This window comes from Amblyomma mixtum, chromosome 10, assembly GCF_055824585.1.
Source record: "Amblyomma mixtum isolate Tamu chromosome 10, ASM5582458v1, whole genome shotgun sequence".
Lineage (NCBI taxonomy): Eukaryota > Metazoa > Arthropoda > Arachnida > Ixodida > Ixodidae > Amblyomma > Amblyomma mixtum.
This window is the reverse complement of record NC_143021.1, coordinates 113,756,887-113,779,011: the sequence shown is the minus strand read 5'-3', so window position 1 is coordinate 113,779,011 and position 22,125 is coordinate 113,756,887. Positions and strand designations below refer to the sequence as shown.

General features: G+C 45.0%; 1 protein-coding gene across 5 annotated transcripts in view; it reads right to left on the bottom strand.

Moving 5' to 3' along the window:
• Nucleotides 1-22,125, bottom strand: part of LOC149326706 (ryanodine receptor-like) — a 542,398-nt gene that overhangs the window by 127,042 nt on the left and 393,231 nt on the right. For 4 of the 5 annotated variants that reach the window (XM_089563500.1, XM_089563501.1, XM_089563502.1 and 1 more), the window contains exons 85-87: nt 20,605-20,664; nt 15,765-15,929; nt 14,655-14,767 (exon numbers count right to left, since the gene is read on the bottom strand). In XM_089563500.1, the coding sequence (XP_089419626.1) occupies nt 14,655-14,767; nt 15,765-15,929; nt 20,605-20,664 (338 nt within the window). The remainder of the gene's footprint in view (nt 1-14,654; nt 14,768-15,764; nt 15,930-20,604; nt 20,665-22,125) is intronic. The other variant, XM_089563503.1, reaches the window with a different exon arrangement.

Genomic DNA, 22,125 nt, shown 5'->3' with positions numbered 1-22,125 from the left:
GCAATAATCTGGGATCCATTCACCAAAACAAACGTAAATAAAATTGAAAAAATACAAAAGAAAGCAGTACGTTTTGTTTACAATAGCTATGGACGCACATCAGTAAGTGACCCCTTAAACAGGGCTGCTTTAATATCTATAACCGAAAGGAATCGCGTTGCTCGACTAAAGTTCTTATACCAATTAGTCAAAGGTCATTTTAAAATTAACATTGATGGACTAATATCCTTCTCTTCAGGTTATTCTACAAGACAACGTCACAATCTTACAATCACCCCTTTCACCCAGCGTAATAACTGCTTTAAATATTCCTTTTTTCCGCGAACAGTAACAGAGTGGAATCAACTTACTAACGACGAAGTCCTACAGCTATCTGTAACATCATTCATCGGCAACCTCAGTGCACAATAATCTCCTCTGTCGTGCATTCCCGTTTCCCATTTTTTTTTTTAACTGAATTTAATATTGTGCTCATTTTGGTGCTCTTTCTTCATTTAATTAATTCCCTGTTGCCCATGTTCACTGATGACTTGATAGTAGTGTATTTATATGCCCCAAACCTTAGTGTACTTTTTTTGTTGTGTTACGTCATTGAGCCTTTCATTTTTGCTGTTGTGTTTTTGTTGCTTATTATTAATTTGTGGCCTTTGTACTTTGTTTTCTTAATATTTGTACTTACCTATTTTCTGTATGCTCACCCTGCGAAAATCCCTTCCTGGGATTGCAGTATTAATAAATAAATAAATCACAGCAATTTCAAAATCAGGCATAAGCAGTTGGAATTAGGCTTGTCCGAACATCCGATCATTTCGAAAAATCAGTTGAATAAAAAATATCTGTATTTGATTTGATCTGAATGGTTGGTGTTCGAAGCATTCACCTGAAGCGAACAGTTACTGGAACACTTCGTGCGGTTTCAGTCTGAAGTACCTCCTGCATGACAGCACCGTGGAGAGTGCACAGCTAAAAGCAACAGCCGCACAACAATGCAATGGTAATTCAGACCACCAGTCAAAGGCAAGTGGCCATCAAAGGCGATACAAAGGTGCAACTGCCATGCCTTCCATCCGCATTTGGTTAGCTTGACTAAGCAGCAAATCAAACTGCCAATGGTCTTGTGGTTTTGGACCCCGGCCTAATGCACGCACGGTTCGTATAGGATCATCATCATCATCATCAGCCTGACTACACCCACTGCAGGGCAAAGGCCTCTCCCATGTCTCTCCAATTAACCCTGTCCCTTGTCAGTTGCCGCCACCATACACCCGCAAACTTCTTAATCTCATCCGCCCACCTAACTTTCTGCCGTCCCCTGCTACGGTCAGTACAGGATATTTCATATAAAATTGAGGGAGAATTCCAGAATTTCAAGGACACAATGATGCAATAATCAAGGACAAAAAAAAATGTTTAGGGTCCAATCCACTTACAATGATATTGAAAAAAACCAGCAAATCCAATCGTTATAAACGGTTTGTGCTATAAGTGGGAGTGAAAAAGAAAAAGAATGCATCCACATCGCCCACATCTTGATCCATGCATGCAGCCACTGCCATCAACTCCCCAGGAGTTCTCGTGCAGTTCGAACCGCACAAGGACTGCTGGAGGCCTATCACATGAGAAAGACAGGTGATTACTTCATTAGCCATGCTTCAATTTTTTTTGTACACAACAGAATTTCACCTTTTCTTCGCACAAAGAAAAGGTGTTTCTGGCTTCACTTTGGCGTGTGTTGTATGTTTCTTTCTGTGATGCGCAGGCGTGGAAAACGTTTACATTCAGCACGCTGTAATTACCACTGAAGCCAGTTGCGAGTGCAGTGTTCGTCCATGTGCTGTGTGTTTCTTCTCTAAGCGAACGTGTTTCTTTGGTGCAGTTATGATACAAGAACGACAGAAAGTACGTTTGCTCAAAGAGGCGCCCAAGCCAGCTCTCCCCTCCTCCCTCCAGCGGTGGTGACAATGACAGTGCTTGGTTATCCTGACCACCTTGGTTATACTGGTTATCTTGAAGGACCACCCGTTATCTTGTTGTCACAAGCCCATTTCTTCTTCTTGATTTTTGCTAGTATGCCATCAACTGTGCTTGTTCCCCGACCCACTCTCCCCTCTACCTGTCTATTAATATTGCATCCACCATTTTTCTTTCCATAGCTTGCCACGTTGTCCCTAACTTAACCCTCTTTGTTTGCCTCCACGTTTCTGCCCCATAGGTGAGTACCGGTAAGGTACAACTGCTGCATACTTTTCTCTCGAGGATTATTGGTAAGACTGCCATTCATGATCTGAGAGAACCTGCCATATGCGCTCCACCCCATTCTTATTCTTCTAGTTATTTCCCTAACAAATGCAGTGCATCTTCTTTTCTCATCCAAACCATGCAATGTTGTGGAAGCAAAGCCTATCATAAGTTATAAGGTGGTTGAACTCATGAAGGCCATGTGAGAATGACTTGTGATGAGCCAGTGCATTGCATGGAGTATAATTAGTTGTTGCCTCCTCAAGCACGTGGGCTTTAAACAGATGGGCACCATCCACGCACCAAAGCCACATTCTCGTTCAATACCTTCTGTAAGCAGGCGGTCAATAGCTGTGGCGAGATTGTGTCTCCCTGCCTTGCACCTTTCCTTATTGGAATTTTATTGCTGACTTTATGGAGGACTATGGCAGCTGTGCAGCCATTATAGATATCTTCCAGTATTTTCACATAAAACTCTTCTACACCCCAATTCCACAATGCCTTCATGACAGCTAAGGTTTCCACTGAGTCAGACGCTTTCTCGTAATCAATGAACGCTATATACAGGGGTTGGTTATATTCTGCACATTTCTTGATCACTTGATCAATAGTGTGAATATGGTCTATTGTTGAGTGCTCTTTACGAAGGCCTGAGTGATAATTTGATTAATTGAAGTCTAAGGTTGTCCCAACTCTATTAGCGATTAGTATTATCTCAGTAAATAACTTATAGGCAACGGACAGTAAGCTGATCGGTCTGTAATTTTTCAAGTCCTTGACGTCTCCTATCTCATGTATTAAGATGATGTTAGTGTTCTTACAAGCTTCTGCTATGCTCAAGGTCACCAGGCACTGTGTATACAGGGTGGCTAGTTTTGTTATATATGGTTTATATTTACAAAGGGCAATGAGAGAATTAATAAATCTAAAAAAGTTTATTGCTATAAGCGATATATCGTTATATATGGTATCTTTATAAGTGGATTACACGGTATTTCCCCATATATATACTCGAAGTCTTTTAGAGTAGACATGTTTGATAGCTTGCGCCTGATTAATTTTTTATGGGCAACATCTTTGCCTTTTCGTACCTGACCAATCAGCTCAAAACAGAAACGTTTGTCATGTTTAATCCAAGTATCTTTAGGGGGACCAACTGCAGACTCCAGTAAAGACGAACAACTTTTGCAGTTAAGCTTTTGCTCACAAGTACCTGTGGTCGAGCTAGAGTGTACTTTGTTTTTGACTGCCATGCTCGCTTGCCGCTTCTCTTCCTTTTCAGTTTCAGAATGACAGACCATACTCTTAACTCATAAGCCTTCAACTTCATAGATATCAGCACACAGTGGAGGCCACTATGGCTTTTGACTACACAGCCGATGATTCACTGAGAAGCATATATATATTTCTGTCATGTGCTGCAAATGAATTTGCCTGCTAACGTTGATGTCATTTTTCTATTATACCGAGAACAAAGTGAACCATCCTCACACTCATGTGCAGGCACTCCTGACAATTATTACCAGTGCATACCAAACTTGCCATCGTGCATCTGCTATTAGACACTTTTAGTTGGCCGTACATAGCGGGCTTACGTACACAACGCTCGCTACGTTGCGTACGGTACGAATGGCGCGTCCATCACACTTTTAGTTAGCCGTACGTTAGCGTCCTTCCGAGTGGACGTACCAAGCGCATCCTAAAATTCTCCGCTGTGCTTCAGTAAAACACTCTCCGGGGCATGTTGGTTCATAGCTGGCAAGAATAAAAGCGCAACAAGACGACACAAAGAAGGAGGAAAAACGACAGGACAGGCGCTATGCTTCTGTGCTTCTCCGCGCCATCTAGCGCAATAAATAAGAACTGATGCTTGAAAAGTTCTTGACATCAGCCAAGCCAAGCCTCTTGCCAATCCTCCTCCAGCCGTTCTCGCTGTTTCGTTTGCTTCAGGTTGTGATTCTCGTGTGCTCCGCGCCTACCACAGCAGCTATCGAAATGCCGAGAAGCATTTAATTACTGGTAACGAAGCTGGCTGCATCGCGAGTCTTTTGTTTTGTTCCAAGAAAAACTATCCAAGCAGAAGAAAATGAAATAATTGACTAAAAGCCAGAGAAGTGCTCCGCCAGGTGTCGTTACTACGTGGTAAACACGGTTAGGCCTAAAGCTTGAAAATCGCCAAATTATTTGAAAAACCAGGGCTAGTTATCACTTATACCTCTACACGTGGGCGAGAGTGTGCAAAATAAAAGCAAACCGCTACCATTTGAGCCAGATATCCCGTCGGAGAATGCAGTGATGACATGTATTTATTTCGAAGCGGGTGAGCTGGGCGCCGCCATCTTGTCAACGCAACCCGTAACGTGCCTGTAGCGCACGCACGCAATGACACAATGCGTGCGTACGTACGCAAGCGACCCAGCGGTACGGAACGTTCTGCGCATGCGCACTCGCGACCCGCAACGTTCCTGCGTACGTAACGCCGTTCCGTACGGCCAACTAAAAGTGTCTATTACATGCATATGATCTGGCAAGGTGCTTGCAGTACTTCAGACGGCCCTTGTGGGCCGATTAGCGCACTCTAGAAACATCGTTGTTCGATATGCACTTCCTCAAAACGAATAACTCAAGCCAGGCAGGCTGGAACAGCACTTTCTATAAGGCATGGCAGTAATGACACACACTACCTCGAGTGAAGCATAACGCAAGAAATAGGTGCGAATCCACTTAGCACTGAACAGCGACACTAGTAGTTTGGACTCGATCAAGGTTTTGCAAAAGCTGACATGCAAAGTGGCAGCTAACGCCATGGGAGAAGAAAAGGAAAGGGTTGACGCATTCAAAGCTGGAACCTGTCAAATGCGCCTGGCAGAAAAAAATATATATTCGCGAGATTTGTAGCTCTGAGACTCATTTCTCAACTCTTCATCACTATATAGAAATTTGCAAGGTCAGATGGATCAATACTTTTGAATAAAATTGAGGACTGCACCCATATTCAAGTGCTCTTAATTAAATATATCTTTTGAAAAGTCACGGGTGTTCAAGTATTTCGATGGCCTGTCCAAATGCTGGAGGCATGTTCTGGCGGTTACTGCAAGAATCAGAAGTTACTCTCGCACTGTCCACTGCATGTCCGGGAAAGCGACTGCCAGAGCAAACAAGCCTTTTGCAGGGCAAGTCCATTATGTGGGGTAAAATATTCAGAAAAAACTGAAGCAGCAAAAACAGTACAGGAAAACAGGCAGCTTGAATAAATATTTTATCCAGTATGACTCAACTTCAAAATAAAGTAAAACAGACTTTCCAGCACAGTTTCTGTGCTCGAGACGCTAGAAATCCAAAATCACTCATTGCCTACAGCAAGTAATTCTTTCCCTAGCTGAGCTGCACTCGGGATCGAGCACCCCACCGATCCCACCCTGCTGTGCAGCTGCTCCTAGAAAGCTCCAAATTTCGTTGGCTACCAGCAAGAAGATGGCGCTCCTTAAATTGCACCATTCTGCCTCACAGCTACAGCAAAGCAGATGACCTAGCTGACACGAAGATAGATGTCGGAGGAGGAGCTATGTGACAAACTGGAAATGGCCAGCAGGGATCTGATCGGCTAATTGTGGGGGCATTTCAGGGCAACGAGAAATATTTACTGTGGACACGGAAACAATCAACGAACCAAGCAAGCGCTTCTAGTGATGACGCCGCTCTCCACTTGTCGCCATTGCCCACGCCTAGCCGATAGCTTTCACATGCTTGGAGCTCAGCCTGAATGCAGTAGACATCATCATCTCCATCAGTCTGGCTACGCCCACTGCCGGACAAAGGCCTCTCCCATATATCTCTCCAATTAACCCTGTCCTGTGCCAACTGCAGCTATCCTATCCCGGCAAAGCTATCCTATCTCAACCGCCCATCTAACTTTCTGCCGCCCCCTGCTACATTTCCCTTCCCTTGGAATCCACTCCGTTACCCTTAAGGACCAGCAGTTACCTTGCCTTCGCATTACATGCTCTGCCCAAGCCCACTTCTTCCTCTTGATTTCAACTAGGATGTCATTAACCCGCGTTTGTTCCCTCACCCACTCCGCCCACTTCCGATCTCTTTACGTTACACCTAACATTTTTATTTCCATAGCTCGCTGCGTTGCCCTTAACTTAAGCTGAACCCTCTTTGTTAGCCTCCACGTTTCTGCCCCATAGGTGAGTACCGGTAAGATACAGCTGTTGTATACTTTTCTCTTCAGGGATATTGGTAAGCCATTCATGATCTGAGAGAACCTGCCATATGCGCTCCACCCCATTCTTATTCCTCTAGTTATTTTTCTCTCATGATCCAGACCTGCGGTCACTACTTGGCCTAAGTAGACATATTCTCCTACTACTTCGAGCACCTCGCTACCAATTGCGAACTGCTGCTCTCTTGCTAGGCTGTTGAACATTACTTTGGTTTTCTGCATGTTAATTCTTAGCCCCACTGCTCTGCTCTGCCTGTCTAATTCATTGATCATGCTTTGCAGTTCATGTCCTGAGTGGCTTAGCCAGTCAATGTCATCAGCGAATCGCAAATTACTTAGGTATTCTCCATTAACTCTTATCCCCAACTGTTCTCAATTCAGGCCCCAGAATACCTCCTGCAAACAGGCATTGACGAGATCGTGTATCCCAGCCTGACACCCTTCCTTATTGGAATTTTATTGCAAACTTTATGGAGGACTATAGTAGCTGCGTAGTCGTTATAGATATCTTCCAGTATTTTCCCATAAGGCTCTTCTAAGCCCTGATTCCGGAATGCCTGCATGACTGCTGAAGGTTCAACTGAGTCAAATGCTTCTTCGTAATCAACGAATGCTATATATAAGGGTTGGTTACATTCTGCACATTTCTCTATCACCTGATTGATAGTCTGGATATTATCCATTGCTGCGAATACTCTACAAAAACCTGCCTGATCATTAGGTTTATATAAGTAAGGTTGTTCTGACTCTATCAGTGATTACCTTAGTAAATTTGGCAATATGGTGATATTAGTGCACGGTGCAAGAATATATTTAGGTGCGGACACTGTGAGTGGCGGCGTGACCAGATCTTGTTCGCTACTCCGTGTGCTTCTCTCGAATGCGGATAGATGGCGCCAGGCGATGGGGTCCTGTCTGGCCGTTGAGTTGCGGTGGCCGTAATGCAGGTGTTGCACGATTGTTCGGTGCCGTGGCGTGTATGTGCACTTTGTTAAGTTCTGTACGGCACAGGAGGATTGAAACTGCTGTTGACACTAATAATATTAGGCTACTTCGTGTTTTACTTGATGCGACTGCATGGATGGGTGGAACAGCAGTGAGGATGCGGCCCTGCGATCCTTCCAAGCTCGTTATCGAAATGCGTTCACTGCAAAGTTTTTTTCGTTCATCCGCAAGAATTCTGAGCGCACAGTTAACTATACTGGCTCTGAAATATAAACCAATATGCACGCTCCCACATTTGGGTCAACACGTGGTGCATGGAACTAAACCCTAAGAAATGCAAGCACATGCGTTTTTCTCGTTGTAATACTTCACTGCCCATGTATCATCTTAATAACAGCAGCATCGAATCTGTGTCTTGTTACAAATATCTAGGCGTATTTATTTCTTCCAATCTCTCTTGGAACACGCATGTAGATTATATAACTAACAACGCTAATCGCATGCTGGGCTAGTTACGCCGAAATTTTTATCTTGCTCATAGTTCTGTAAAATTACTTCTTTATAAATCGTTAGTTCGTACTAAACTGGAATATGCTGCATCTGTTTGGGACCCCAGTCAAGAGACGCTCATCTATCAACTGGAATCCGTCCAGAAGAGGGCGGCTCGTTTCATTCTTTCAAATTATCATCGCAACTCCAGCGTCACGACTATGAAAACAAGCTTGTCACTACCCCTGCTGTCACAACGTAGTAAAATATACCGTCTTTGCCTGTTCCATAAAATTTATTACGATAATCCCATTCTTAAAGGGTCAGTCTACTCACCGAGATGAGTGTATAAATAATGGCATATTCTGGTAGTTGGCACCCTATAACATCAATAACGAGGAGTCTGCGCCCGGTTTAGGCAGGAATTTATATTTTATTTCGGCGTTAAAAGTCGCGTAAAAAAGCATGGTGGCGACCCCAAACGTTCATTTTGTTCAAGAAAGTGGTAGTCTTTTTTTGTAGAAGCATAAGTGAATATACTACGTACCATTTGTATGCCCCAATGTCAGAGAAACGCACGTTTTGTTCTAGTAAACTCTAGAAGCCGTACCGCTCGCTTTTTCTGTAAATCACATGAATATTTATAGTTACACGTACGCAAAACGCAGGCACATTCCCACTTTTAGTTCAGCGTATGCTAGCAGAGACGCAAAAATAAACTTAGCCTATAGTGGCGCCATCTGGTCGTCAGGACGGGAACCATTGCTGTAAACAAACCGACTCTCCACTTAAGCCTAGGAGCGGCAGAATCGTCACTCTAATTATTAAAATAAAGCAAATTTATCTCTTATATGTTTTCTTATAGGCGAGATGAGACGAAGCGAAAGACAGGCGCCCCATTTATGGCCAGTGAACGCACTGAAAAAGGCAGCAACAACGAGAATTCAGTCCGAAGCGAGAGGTCCGGCTTCGACGGGCGCCGCCATGTTTGTCGCCGTGCGGCGGAAATCCAGATGGTTGCCAGATGAGACTACCATCTCATACAGATGTGTTCCCACATTAATAAATTATATTTTAAAATGTTCTACCGCACTCCTTGGCACCACAGCTGGCTAAACGGTAATTTGAGTAAAGAGCTATCGGTTGCCGCAAAGAAAATATGGTCGATAAAATTCAGTAGACTGACCCTTTAAGAATAAAATGATGTTACCACCCTTTTACATTTCACGTCGCATTGACCATCGTCATAAGGTTGGTATTCCTTCATGCCAAACCAACCATTATCACAATTCATTCATCCCAAGTACGTCAGTAAGCTGGAATCACCTTCCCAGATCTATCGTCGAAATTTCTGATAATTCTATGTTTAAATCTGCTTTAACCAACCTGCTGCTGTCATAAACTCGAGAATCCTTAACACTGTCATCTTTTTTTTTTCTTTTTACGGTTGTTCCACTTGTTTTATATGCGCGCATGTTACTGCCTTTTGAACAAAATTTCTCTTGTCGTTTGTTTTTATTGTATGCTGTTGCTTTTTGTTGTTGTTTTCATTCTGCGATATGCGCTGCTAATTTTTTACTTGTTTTGACGTAACCTGTTGTGTTCGTTTTTTTTCTGTGAGCTTCATTTATGTCTAATTATTAAGTGTATTTACAGCTGTATTTTTTGTTTCACTTTCGTGTGTAATCCACTCCCCTCTGTAATGCTCTCTGGCCTTGAGGGTAATGAAATAAATAAATAAATAAATAGCCTGTGCGTACATTGAGACATTGCTTGAGCAGTGTAATGCGCCGACGCTGTGACATGATGCCCGCCGTGTAGAGAATATGCTTAACTTTGGCCAACTAGGGTTCTCTGACGTGCAGAGAAACCTCAAGAGCGTTTCCGCATTCCACCCGACAGATTGCCTCCGCAGCCAGGAATAGAACCCATGCTCTTGTGGTGCATTGCGGAACACCTTCACCATTATACGAATGGGTGCAGGGACCGAAAGGAAACCAAGTGTACATTTACAACGTTTTAATGGCTCGTGCAGTGCACATTTAGCTATGCGATGTGAAAATAGTTAGTTGAAATTGCCCTGGCATTACTTCTGCCAAAATGCTGAGCTGTGTTGTTTCAGTTGTCTCCCTCAAGGAAAGACTGGCATGCATTCGCAGAGGTAAAATATTTGTACGACCCTAAACTGAGATTGGCGGATGTCAGTTGGGAATAAATGCAGCAACTTGCCGACCTCAATTATGTCGAGACACGAAATTCTCTACTGAGCGTTCTAGGGTCATGCAAATTATGCAGCTGCATATTTATTGTGAATATTACCGGCATGTCTTCATTACCGGTGTGCCTTCTGCCTTTCATACCACCACGTTTTGAGGCACCAAATTGTACAGCATGTGGGAACTGGCCACGAGATCGCCGAAGGAAATTAAATGCTCCGCTGCCACAACATCTCGCATCTAGTGTGTCTCTGTAGATGCTTCTTCAAAAAGTGGTTTCCTCTACATAGAAACAGAGAGCCTAGACCGCCAATAGTAGCTTCAATTATTTGGTTTATGGGGTTTTAACGTCCCAAAGCGACTAAGGCTATGAGAGACGCCGTAGTGGAGGGCTCTGGAAATTTCGACCACCTGGGGTTCTTTAACGTGCACTGACATCGCACAGTACACGGGCCTCGAATTTCTCCTCCAAAGAAATTCAACCGCCGTGGCCGGGTTCGAACCCGCGTCTTTCGGGACAGCAGCCGAGCACCATAGCCACTGAGCCACAGCGGCGGCTCAATTATTTCATTCACTTACCTCATGACCTCCAGAATTTTAAGCCCGAGGATACCTTAATGACTAGGAAGCTCGACTACTGAGCCGAGCTAGGGTTGAACGCTAGGGTTGAATGCTAGAGTGAACCCTAGGAGCCAAACTAGGGTTGAATGCCGCTTGCGGCGGCCGCGAAACAACGCGAAAGGTGCCCGTGTGATGTGCGATGAGAAGAATCCGATGTGGTATAAATTTGGAGCCCTCCAATGCGGCATCCGTTAATATCCATGTGTCGCTTTCGGAAGTTAAACGGGACAATTGGCATTTTTTTCCTGAATAGCCATTCTGTGGAACAAACAAATTTATTACTACAAGTATGCCCTTTCTGAGAGATATGATTGCGTATTTTCACTACATTATGCACAAAACACAATTATTCACAACTTGCTTTTTTGTGTAGTCTAGAGGCAAGACCGTGACAGCAATCTTGATCACCGCAACCATCTATTTGAATGATGCACGGAGTAATGGAACCTCCACCATCTTGGTCGAACACAGCTTGGCCTGTTTCTTCTTTTCTTGAGGCTGCTTCGTCATGATTGCATTCGTGTGCTTGCAATGCTGCCTCGTACGGATGCTGACACAATAGCAGAGAAGATGTGCGACTACTTCTTCCTTGTGACCAGTACATGGGAAAGTCACCGTGTATTTATCAATCACCGCGTCTATGGTGTTCCAGTACACCGTGTGGCAGTCTGCATATTAAACAAAAAGAGCCGCGCTGTTTCCTTCAGAAGATAAAATATGTTCAAGTTAGGATGGGTAAGGCCTCCTCTGGTCTTCACTTTTGTGAGAGCTGCTTCAGCGAAAGAGTTATTTTTTACACTGAAGGCCGATGAGCAAGCAGAGCAACTGGTTACTTTTCGTATTGTTCTGCACAAAAAACCGGTAATAGAGTAAAGGATGAAGTCCGTAACTTGCCCTCCATCCGATTTTTGTTTGCGAATGATGTCTTCACATCTCTGATCTTTCACTGAAAGGAGGTCGTCCAGGTTTTTTTTAATCTGATCGATGAAGGCAGGACATGATGCCGCTGTGTTGTCTGTTCTAAGGAGGGCTCTGAAAAACGACGCGTCCAACAATGGTTTTTCACCATCGACGATTCTGCAATAGCCATACTTTGGAGGTTTAAGGATCCTGTAGATCGACGTCTCATAAAGCTGCATGAAGGTGGGCACTGACGGATGATCCTTCTGGCTTCCTGCCAACCACATTTTGCCAAAGAACCGTTCAATAGGGTCTTCATTCGTTTTGTTTGTTAATGAAGGAGCACCTCACAAAAATTCATCGTACACTTCAATGTGACTCGAAGTCCCTCACAGGTGCTAATTTTCGAAAGCATGCCCTTTGTAATGCTGCCGTATTCGAGCTCTCTTTCCCAGCTGTCGAGCCAGTCAATGCCATGCCTGAGAATCGAGAGATCTCGGCTGTTTCTTGTAAACCCTTTGCACAATTATCACTGCAGCTGGTCCCAAACTGAGAAACAAAAAACTAGTTCCAGCAAACTTTCTTCGTGCACGGAGCCCATGACAATGTGAAAGCTGAGAGCCTAATGTACACACCTTGTGATGCACTCTGAGAGTGCACAGCACTGAAAAATACAGCCTAAAACGGTACCGAAAGCCGGGCACGCTGCTTAGCTGCGTCTGCCATTCAACAAGCGAATGGGTGCTGCGGAGCTCTGCTGCAGTCAGCGCATGTACTAGAGGGCGAAGAAGATCTGTGCGTGCTCTCTGCCACAGCGGGCAGTCAGTGTCAACACCTAAATTATTCTTACACTGTGTATTAATAATATCCGAGCACAAAAAATACCGAACTGCCATTTTGTGATGCCGATGGCAATAGGGTGTTCATGGCATAGTTCCATTTTCATACTCGGTTCTAACACGCATGTCATCTTTAGGTGGTTTTTTCCGGGAAAAAGGTGCACGTGAGAATTGAGAAAATACCTACTGTACTTCCCTACGTCTTGACAACATAACTTCTACACAAAGCTGTGCTTACAAGGATGGTATAAGTAGGACACTTCGTATCGGGATAAAACCCGATTTCCCCTGATGCTTGCATGATGAACTGAATATTTCAAAATCGGGTTAAACCAAATTTCTCACCAAAAAATGTATTTTCTAAAGAACGATTGTTTTGGTGCCCAGAGCTGAAGAAACATCACGAAAGTTAGTGGACAATCGTCTTTTCATTCTGAGCCCTCCGTACAGCAGGTGCCTGGACTTGGTCCGAATCGATGCGTTCAGCCACGACATGTCGACGGCAGCATAGCCATCAAACACTGAGCTCATGGGAACGATCACCATTCATCGTTTGTGCATGATATGAAGCAAGATTACAAGCTTAGAATGTGCCCAAACTATTGACCCCTTCCTCCGTCATACTGGCATTTAGAAGTTGAAATAAAGGACTATTCTGGTGAAGTGATTTGTCCGGCAAAGTTAGATTTTTTGGAGTGCCCAAATTTTCTGACATTTTTGTGGTCCCTAGAGAGTCCGAAAAGCAAGTCGGTGACTGATTTTGAAAAACTGAATTGAATACGGTTAGCTTAGCGTTGCTGCTCAATCAAATACAAACGTCAAATAGCAGAAAGCTCGGGACCTTTTGCAGCAGTATTTCATACGCTGCCAATTCATCCTAAGATTCAAGTGATGTGCTATGAAAGGTGAAAAAAAATTCGCTGTGGCTTAGCTCGGTTAAGCCTGGTAATTGCGAAAGCAATATCCGTACCTACGCCATGGTTCAGCTGGTAGTGTAGCTGGTGGTGGTGCTTGTGGTTAGACTTGTGGTGATGCATCGGTTATACAATCCAATCCAATCCAATGCAATCCAATCCAAATCAATCCAATCCCATCCAATCCACTCCAATCTAATCCAAGCCAATCCAATGTAATGTAATCTAATCTAATCCAATCCAGTCCAGTCCAGTCCAGTCCAATCCAACCTAATCTAATCCAATCTAATGCAATCAAGGTCAAATGAAGGTCAATGGTGGTCACGGCCGCGGCACGGCAAAGGCGTGAAAGTGCAAGTAGTATTGCTTTCGCAATAAAAAAAGAGCTCATGGGGTGGGTAATTACCACTGTGAAACACGAGAAGGTTCAGCCACAGCTGTTTGCAGTGCTGAATATGATACCATTCATTCATTATTCTTCCCCTCTGGCAGAGTGTGTGTGACATCAGTGTTGTTTGGTCTCATGGTGCATTCCAATGGCGTCATCATGGGATGGGGCTGCATACTGCATTGTGTATGACGCCACTGCATGCTGACCAACCAGTGCGGCGCAGTGTTGCACCGACAATGCAGACGACTGGGAATCATGCCCTCTAAGGCTGGTGCTGCAGTACAGCCAAAAACATGAGAGTATAATACTATGTCTTCACAACTCCACCAGCGCTGCGACGAGGAACAAAGACGGAGAAGGAAGGACATGGACAAGCGCTACTAACAACTGAAAGTTTATTTTGAAATTTCGAGTGAAATTTCGTATCTAGATTCGTAAGTGTGAAATTTCGTATCTGGATTTATACTTTCTTTTGCGTGCTATTTGCGGGAAGTGCAGGCGCTTTGGGTTGTCAGTTGTGAGCATATAATCTGTGTTTTTTCAAATAAACTTTCAGTTGTTAGTAGCACCACTTGTCCCTGTCCTTCCTTCTCTGTCTTTGTTCCTCGTCGCAGCGCTGGTGAAGTTGTGAAGATGTACCGACTAGTTCAAACCACAATTTTGCTCCAATACTATGTCCTGGAATGCTGACACTGACAACCCTCTGTGGAGAGGAAGAGGAGCAAACCAAACTGCCAAGACCAGATGATGCACGCAGTGTTAGAGGGGGGGCCCACCCAGGTGTGTTACCACGGAGTGTTCGGGAGGAGCAGATAAAGCCAAGCCAGGGGGGAGAGGCCAACCTCTAGGCAGGCAAGTGTGTGCGCCAGTTACCTGGGCAGACTGTGGAGCGAGGTCATTCGGAAGCAGGCTATGACGGCCCGCTTGCGCTGTGTGGACACTACACTGCGATAGGCGCCCTTCTGCGACCCCTGAGCGTGGTCGATCTGAAGGAGGACAGGGCCACAGGTCAGCGCTGAGCAGAACGCACACGCAGCTCTGCACTAATCACCCGCTACAAAAAGGGCACACCAGTCTTCCCACTTATCTCTACTGCCAGCAACACACAATTTGCAAGTTTCTAGGCTGCCCAGAGACACAGCAAGGGCCACATCAAGCACACTCTCTCCGAAGGGGAAACACGCCAGGAGAGGAAGTTACGCTCGGTGACATTGCATATTATTCTCCAACTTAACATTGCCGTTTTCCCAGTGGAAAGGTTAAACAGCAGGTGAACTGGTCTACACTCTAAAACACAATGTGCAAAAGTGGCAAGGCCTGAAAGTGTTCCACAGTGCGTCACATGTGGCCTACCACTCATATCTTTTCTGTCTTTCAACAATGCTGGTCAAATGTTTAGGGGAATCCCCCAAGGCGGAGTAGATTTCTAATAAGGGAGTAATTACTCATGACATCCACCTGAGCGCAGCCATACGGCTACAAAACTTCGTAGTTAAAGAAAAATTCGTCCTGGTCCGGGGTTCGAACCCGGGACCACCGCTTCACCGGAGCAGTCGCTCTACCAATTGAGCTAACCGGGACGTCAAGCTTATGGTAGGGCGAGAGCAAATTGATCAATAACTCGAAGTGGGAACAGTGTTGGTCAAATGTTTAGGGGAATTGATCAATGCTATTGATCAATGATATTGATCAATTTGCTCTCGCCCTACCATAAGCTTGCCGTCCCGGTTAGCTCAATTGGTAGAGCGACTGCCCCGGTGAAGCGGTGGTCCCGGGTTCGAACCCCGGACCAGGACGAATTTTTCTTTAACTAGGAAGTTTCTGAGAAAGCTGTACACCTTTCCTTTGTAGCCGTATGGCTGCGCTCGGGTGGACGTCATGAGTAATCACTCCCTTATTTCAACAATGCTGTCAGCATGGCCTTGACAACGTCTAAGCACTGGCAGCCCAGACTGAAGCAGGCAGGTGTTGGGGTGCACTCACCACGTGCAGGCCGTAGAGCACCTTGGCCATGTCCATGATGCGCTCGACCAGCTGGTCCTGCGAGACGACGGGCACCACCGCGTTGGGCCCCACGGGGGTCGACCGCTGGCTGCCCAGCTTGCTGTACAGGTAGTGCTGCCAGCTCATGGCATCACTCGGGTCAATCTGGAAGGATTTAGAGGCATGTTGCCCAATTTTATTGCATGCTTCTGCCTTTACAACAAAGTGTTAGACATTAGAACCGCCAAATAATCTGTAATTAAATTTCTTCTCTCATGCTGTTTGGGCCTCAGCAACTGATGACCGCTGTGACAAGCAGTTGTACTTTAGGCCACATGACCCAAGGAAAATGTGCCAAATACATGCTGATGTAGTTTTAACCCACTAGAGCACTTAAGCCAGCCTGCTTCAGGGGCTAGAATTGCAACAAATGACACATCAGTAGTTGTACTGCCGTGTTGTTTTTTTGTGCTTCACGCGACCTAAAGTTTAACCACATGTCCTAGCCATCGTTCGGTTGATGAAACCAAAACCACAACAATGTCAAGATAAAATTCAATTATAAATTATCAATTATTTAATCAACGTAGGTGAATACCATGGAGTGCTCCATGTATACCAATGTATAATGCATCGTTTGAAACAAGAAAACACAAAAGCAAATATTTGGTATCTCTAGTCCTTACTGCCCAACTGTTTACGTACCAACAGCAGGTAAATTTACTAAGAGATGCCAACTGAAAACACAAGGTTCTGTCAGCATGAATATTTCCCTTTTTCCATTAATTACTGATGGAAAAACCCTTAGTCACATATATTAGAGTAACTGTCCCAGTGAGCCTTGGGTTTGAACACTGGACCGGGACAAATTTTTCTTAAAGTGCAAGTTATCTCTGGAAGCTGTATAGCTTTGCTTTGAACCATATGGCTGTGCTTGGGTGGATGCTAATGAGTAATTTGCACTCTCATTACAAATCTTCTCTACCTAGGGGGTTTTCCCTCAACACTGGACCAGTTGCATACACAACACATCCTCACTGATCCAATCATGGCATAGTTGCCTTGTTCTTGCTCCTACAATGTGTCTCGGCAAAACCCGACAAAATCAGCAATTTTTCCCAGCTCTTCTTCAATGGCTTTTTTCCCTTTACAGTGTTCCAGTGTATTTGCCTGTCTTTGAAAGATGGAGTTCAAGAGCATGTCGTGTCGTGTCGAAGGTAGCAAACCACTTTCAAAACGGTTAGCATTGTCACCATGTGTCATTTACCATGTTTCTTTCTATGAGAGTGAAAAGTTCCTTCTCTGCAGTCTTTTATTGTGTACTTTTTTATGCATATGTGCACCCAATCCTGTTACGGCCTCAAAGAGAGGCCAACAGTATGTAATAAATAAATAAAATAATAAAATAAAGCAGAATTTAGCGAAGAAACAAGACTACTGCAAAGAAATTAGGGCAAAAACAGAGACAAGAAAGTAGACACATGTGATGATGTGTGCCTTTGTTTTTGAGCTAATTTCCTTGCAATATGCAACAGCAACTAGCCTGAAAGCATGCCCTCCTAAACAACTCTGTTCGTTACTTAAAGGGGCTCTGAAGGGACTCCCAATAAAGTTGCGGCATGCCTAGGATGTCAAAGGACACCACCTCACAAATATCCTCCAGAAAACATTTTCTTAATGCGTTTTGTGCAAGCTGAGTTATCTCCCACCGAAATTTGATTAACGTGTTGTCGCGCCTTTCTCCTTTCGTCACTTTTTGCACGCTGCCATGTTGGCACCTCCGCTGGTTCCACCCACTCTACCGGCTACCAATGCACACAGGAGAAAGGGGGGGGGGGGGGGGGCAGAGCTTGCGGCCGTGGTCAGAAAGAGGCATCCCGGCGAACCAATGGCAGCCCTCCGCTGGTGACGCGAAGAGTGCGGCATGACGTGTTGCGCATGGATTCGGGCGAAAGCTCGGCACTGCAGGTCGCCATCAGGCACGGAAGTGCGAGTTTTTAAAATTATATTGTAAATGATCGGTTCGCTTTTGAGGTCCAGTGCGCAGCATGAACACTCCGTGGCCTGTACTCTACACAATGCCAGCATTTTCAAATGCCCTTTTCAGGGACCCTTTAAAGGTGCACTGAAGAGGACTCTGAACTCGCCTTTTTGCCACGGGAACTTTATGTACACGTTCCGAGCATTCTTAGAAACCACTCTGCTATTCTTAGAAACTTCGACTTATTGCCCTGTGTGGCCCATTTCCCTAATTAAATCGAATTAACGTCCGGCTCCCGCCTTTATTTTTTTAATTCTTTCCCGTACGGTGGGCGGAGTCGACCAACGCGTGGAGTGCCTTTCAGCCAGCTCCGTGGAGGCTTTGCTTTCGCTTTATTTTGTTTTTTAGGTTCCCGTGAATAAATAGTTTCATTTGCAGATAATATAGCCGCAAAATAAGCCCGCAGAAATAAATACACGCGCGGACTATTTGCTTCTACGGACTACCATGTATTACTCCGCCGATGGCAGAGCGGCAAGCCATCACGGGACTGGGTGAAAGGCACTCCGCGCATTGGTTGACTTCGCCCACCGTATGGGGGAGAATTAAAAAAAAGGCGGGAGCCGGACGTTAATTCGATTTAATTAGAGAAATCGGCCACACAAGGCAATAAATCAAAGTTTCTAAGAATGCTCAGAACGTGTGGATCGAGTTCCCGCGGCAAAGAGACGAGTTCAGATTCGTCTTCAGTGCACCTTTAAGCTCAGTGTACAGCAGTCACAAGAAAAGCCAGTTTAGTGCACATGATTCTAAGTGTAAGCATCCTCCTGTATGAAACTCCCGAAGCAAATTTCCACTGAGTTGCTTGTGTGGCTGGCACTGACACTTATTATCGATTTTCAGGAACTACGTCACAGTGGAGCCACAGCGGTGACCGTAAAGGGGCTTCTGCCTCTGATCAGCGCGGGCGCATTAACAAGTTTCCTCAATTGCACGAATGAGTGACATTTTGTCACTGAAGGTGAGTGCCTAGTTTTAGCTGAACACTTCATATATTAGTTGGTGCAAAACGCAGAACCGATAAAATACAGAGACCGTCGTCCTCTCTCTGCAAACATCATCCACAGTTCAAGCGGAACCGCACACGATCGGCGCCTGCCTCCAAGACATTTTTAGCGATGCCAAGATCGCCAGCGTTGAGTATTTCTCTATGGTGGGAAAGTTCGAAAATGCAAGCACGTGTCGGGTTTACTGCTCCATTGTTACAGGTGAGCAAGCCTTTGCGAAAACACTGCATAACGCTGGAATTATAAATGATTTGCAATGGTTTTACTATTGACCACCATGTGCTTGGATTGGAATGCAGCAAGCTGTAGGCAGCACCATTTACGCGAGGCCATCACTTCAGTGAAGGAAGCAGCACCCTTGTATGTAAGTACATGTGCAAGCAGACTTCTTCAGAGTGCTGGAGTGGTGTGCAGTTAAGCTTACAAGTACAGTTTTTTCCCTCGAACGGTGAACGAGTGGAATTCACTTCCCATTAGTGTATTTCAGTCCAACCATTTCATGGCTGCATTGCAAAATCATTTTTGTGCAAGTTAGCGATGTTGACGTTCTCATTTGTGCTTCTTTTTGTGCATTATGTTCATTTCATGCTGCATTGTATATGCTTTTCTGTGCTTTCTTTTTTGTTTGTGATATGCCCCTCGTGCTTGGACCAAAGTATTGGCCTGCAGTATTACTAAATAAATAAATAAAATAAATCAAAGCACACAAGTCCTGTGTTAAGGATAATGTGCTCATTCTCTAACTGCTTTTATTTCTGTGCAGCTTGGCTTCAGCGCAAGCACTGGCCATGAAACCCAGTATGCTGCGACGTGAACTTGATACCCTCGGATGTGCGACGACGTGAGTAGTAGATACAGGCTCCTGTTCCTGCTTTCACCTGCTGGCAACCCAATTCCCAGGCCTCAAACAGGCAAAGTACAATTCACCGATTGGCTCAATGGTGTAAACCTAGCCTCTGGCGGCGAACTAACTCTGCCTGCCTCGCCGCTTTATTATTTTTTTTGTCCATCGGCCCCACCGACTCACACTTTTTTGAAAACACTCCGCTCTCATTGCTTTGAGGTTTTATTTTGCGAACCATGAAACACGATCGTTTAGAACGAACAGACACTGGTGCAAACAAGTAAAATGCGGAGAGGAAAGAATAAAATGCCACCTCTTTAAATGCAGCGTGTGAGCATCACATATTATGAGGTACAATTCTGCACGCATTATGGCTGCATCGCGACAAATTACAACAACCAGCCATAGTTGTCACCCTAGTTGCTCAGTTGATACCACAGAGAGCTATAATGGCACCCAGTTCTTGCTGGAAGAAAGAAGTCATCTCCCTGAAAATGCTCCAAACACATGGCCATCGATGCTTTGACTGGCTTGTGAATCTGCCCGTCACCCAAAGCTGCCCCCCTCTCTTCGGGCTGCTAGCGGTGGCTCAGCAGTCAAATGATACCTGCCATCTCATTAAGGTATAAAGGGCTGCTGAGCTTTCTTTTTGTAATGGCACTCTGGGCATGACATCTGAAAGTGCTTGCTAGCAACATGCAGCTTGAATTCCGGTGTAGTTCTCAGTAAACGGGGGAATTGCGACACGGCTGCATAGTGCGGCGATTATGTCTTGAAATTCGCAAATATTTTTATAGAAAGACACTGACAGCAACATTTGAATGTGCTGACAAAGCACTTGTAAACGAGCAAAAAACTGCTTCCGCACTACTGATCCTTCTTAAGACTCGTTCACGGCGTCACCGAGGTGTGGCATCAATTTCGTAAAAATCGCCCATTGTTACTTGCCTTGTCTGGGAGAGTAAGCTGCAGCTTGACATAGTCGAAGATGTCAGAGTCTTGATATTTCTGAAATGAAAGGAGCAGTGAGTTAGTTATCCTCCTCAGATGGAAATTATCTAAAGTGGGGAAAATGTAACAAATTTCATATTTTATCGACGACCATGCCAAGATTGGACATAAAAAAATTATATCCTTCCAGATGCCTAATTACAGAGTCTCTGTTGAGCCCCCATGTATCTCCATGTGGTGTCTCAACACGAAGTTTCAAGGCCTCAATTGTTTGTTTGACTAATTCCTGTCAAAAGAACTTGTCATGTGAACAAATCAACCCCCTTCAAGCATTTTATAGCACTCATCCTGGCAGAACAAATGAAAGGGAATGCACACCGACTGGCCAACGAATACGCTCCTCGGTAATATAGTTTTTAAGCGCAGCTATTGTGCCATTTCAACCCTAGGCGACTGCAGAACGGAAAATGCATTGCCAAGCAGGGATAGATCTGGGTTTAGGCTTCGGCAGTGCACACAGCGATCTGCCACTGAGCTTATAGCTGAGCCTCTCCTCGAGTGAATCCTCAGTGGAAACATTTGCAAGTGACATTACCGCCTTAATAACCTGACGACGACCCAAGCAAGGATGTAAACCAGACTAATGTCATTCGTAGGAAATTACACTAAATTTGCTGCCTGACAGGGGGCTATTGCAGTTGCCTAGAATTCAGTAGGTTCTTCAGTGCAATCCAGAGCCTTATTCGCCATCTCTCCTCTTCTACTCCACATTCCTTAAATTTTGAGGGGGTGTTCATCAAACACGCGCATAGCTACTCACATGACACATTAGATCACACATTGTTTGCTCGTACGGTACACCATTTGACACAGAACATCACAGTGGCAAATGGGAAAAGCACGATCCTGCATGCTTATTAAGATGGCGCGGCAAAATGCCATGAGGAACGGCCTGCACAGCTGCCATTAAACATAATAATTTCAACAAGGAGTTCAATATCACACAAATTGAGGGGAAGAGAAGAGAGACGATCACCACAGGTGGCAGCACGTCAATCCAGCCCCTGATGTGTGACCTGCAATCCTTATGGCGTTGTTGAGCGTAGATTAAATTTCTGGAAGCCGCAAAAGGTAAGAAGAGCAAGGTTCCGGGCTAGTTGGTAATGCATTTAAAGGAAGAAACAGCGCGACGAAACACGGACACACGAAGAAATGACACACACACGAGCGCTGTGTGTGTGTCATTTCTTCGTGTGTCCGTGTTTCGTCGCGCTGTGTCTTCCCTTAAATGCAAAAGGTAACTTTTACTGCAGCTTGCATCAAGCTGCATCTCCCTCCCCTTGGCTTCTCGAGAGGGCTCGAACTATCTCGACCCGGGAGTCCATGCGCACTGCTTTCCCACTGTCACGAGGACCAGGGCCACAAGTCGAGACAATGCTGAAGGAAGCCCGAGCCATCAAGCGTGCCACAGAACAATCTTTTCCTTCGTTTTTGTGCCACGGGCCACCACCATGTCAC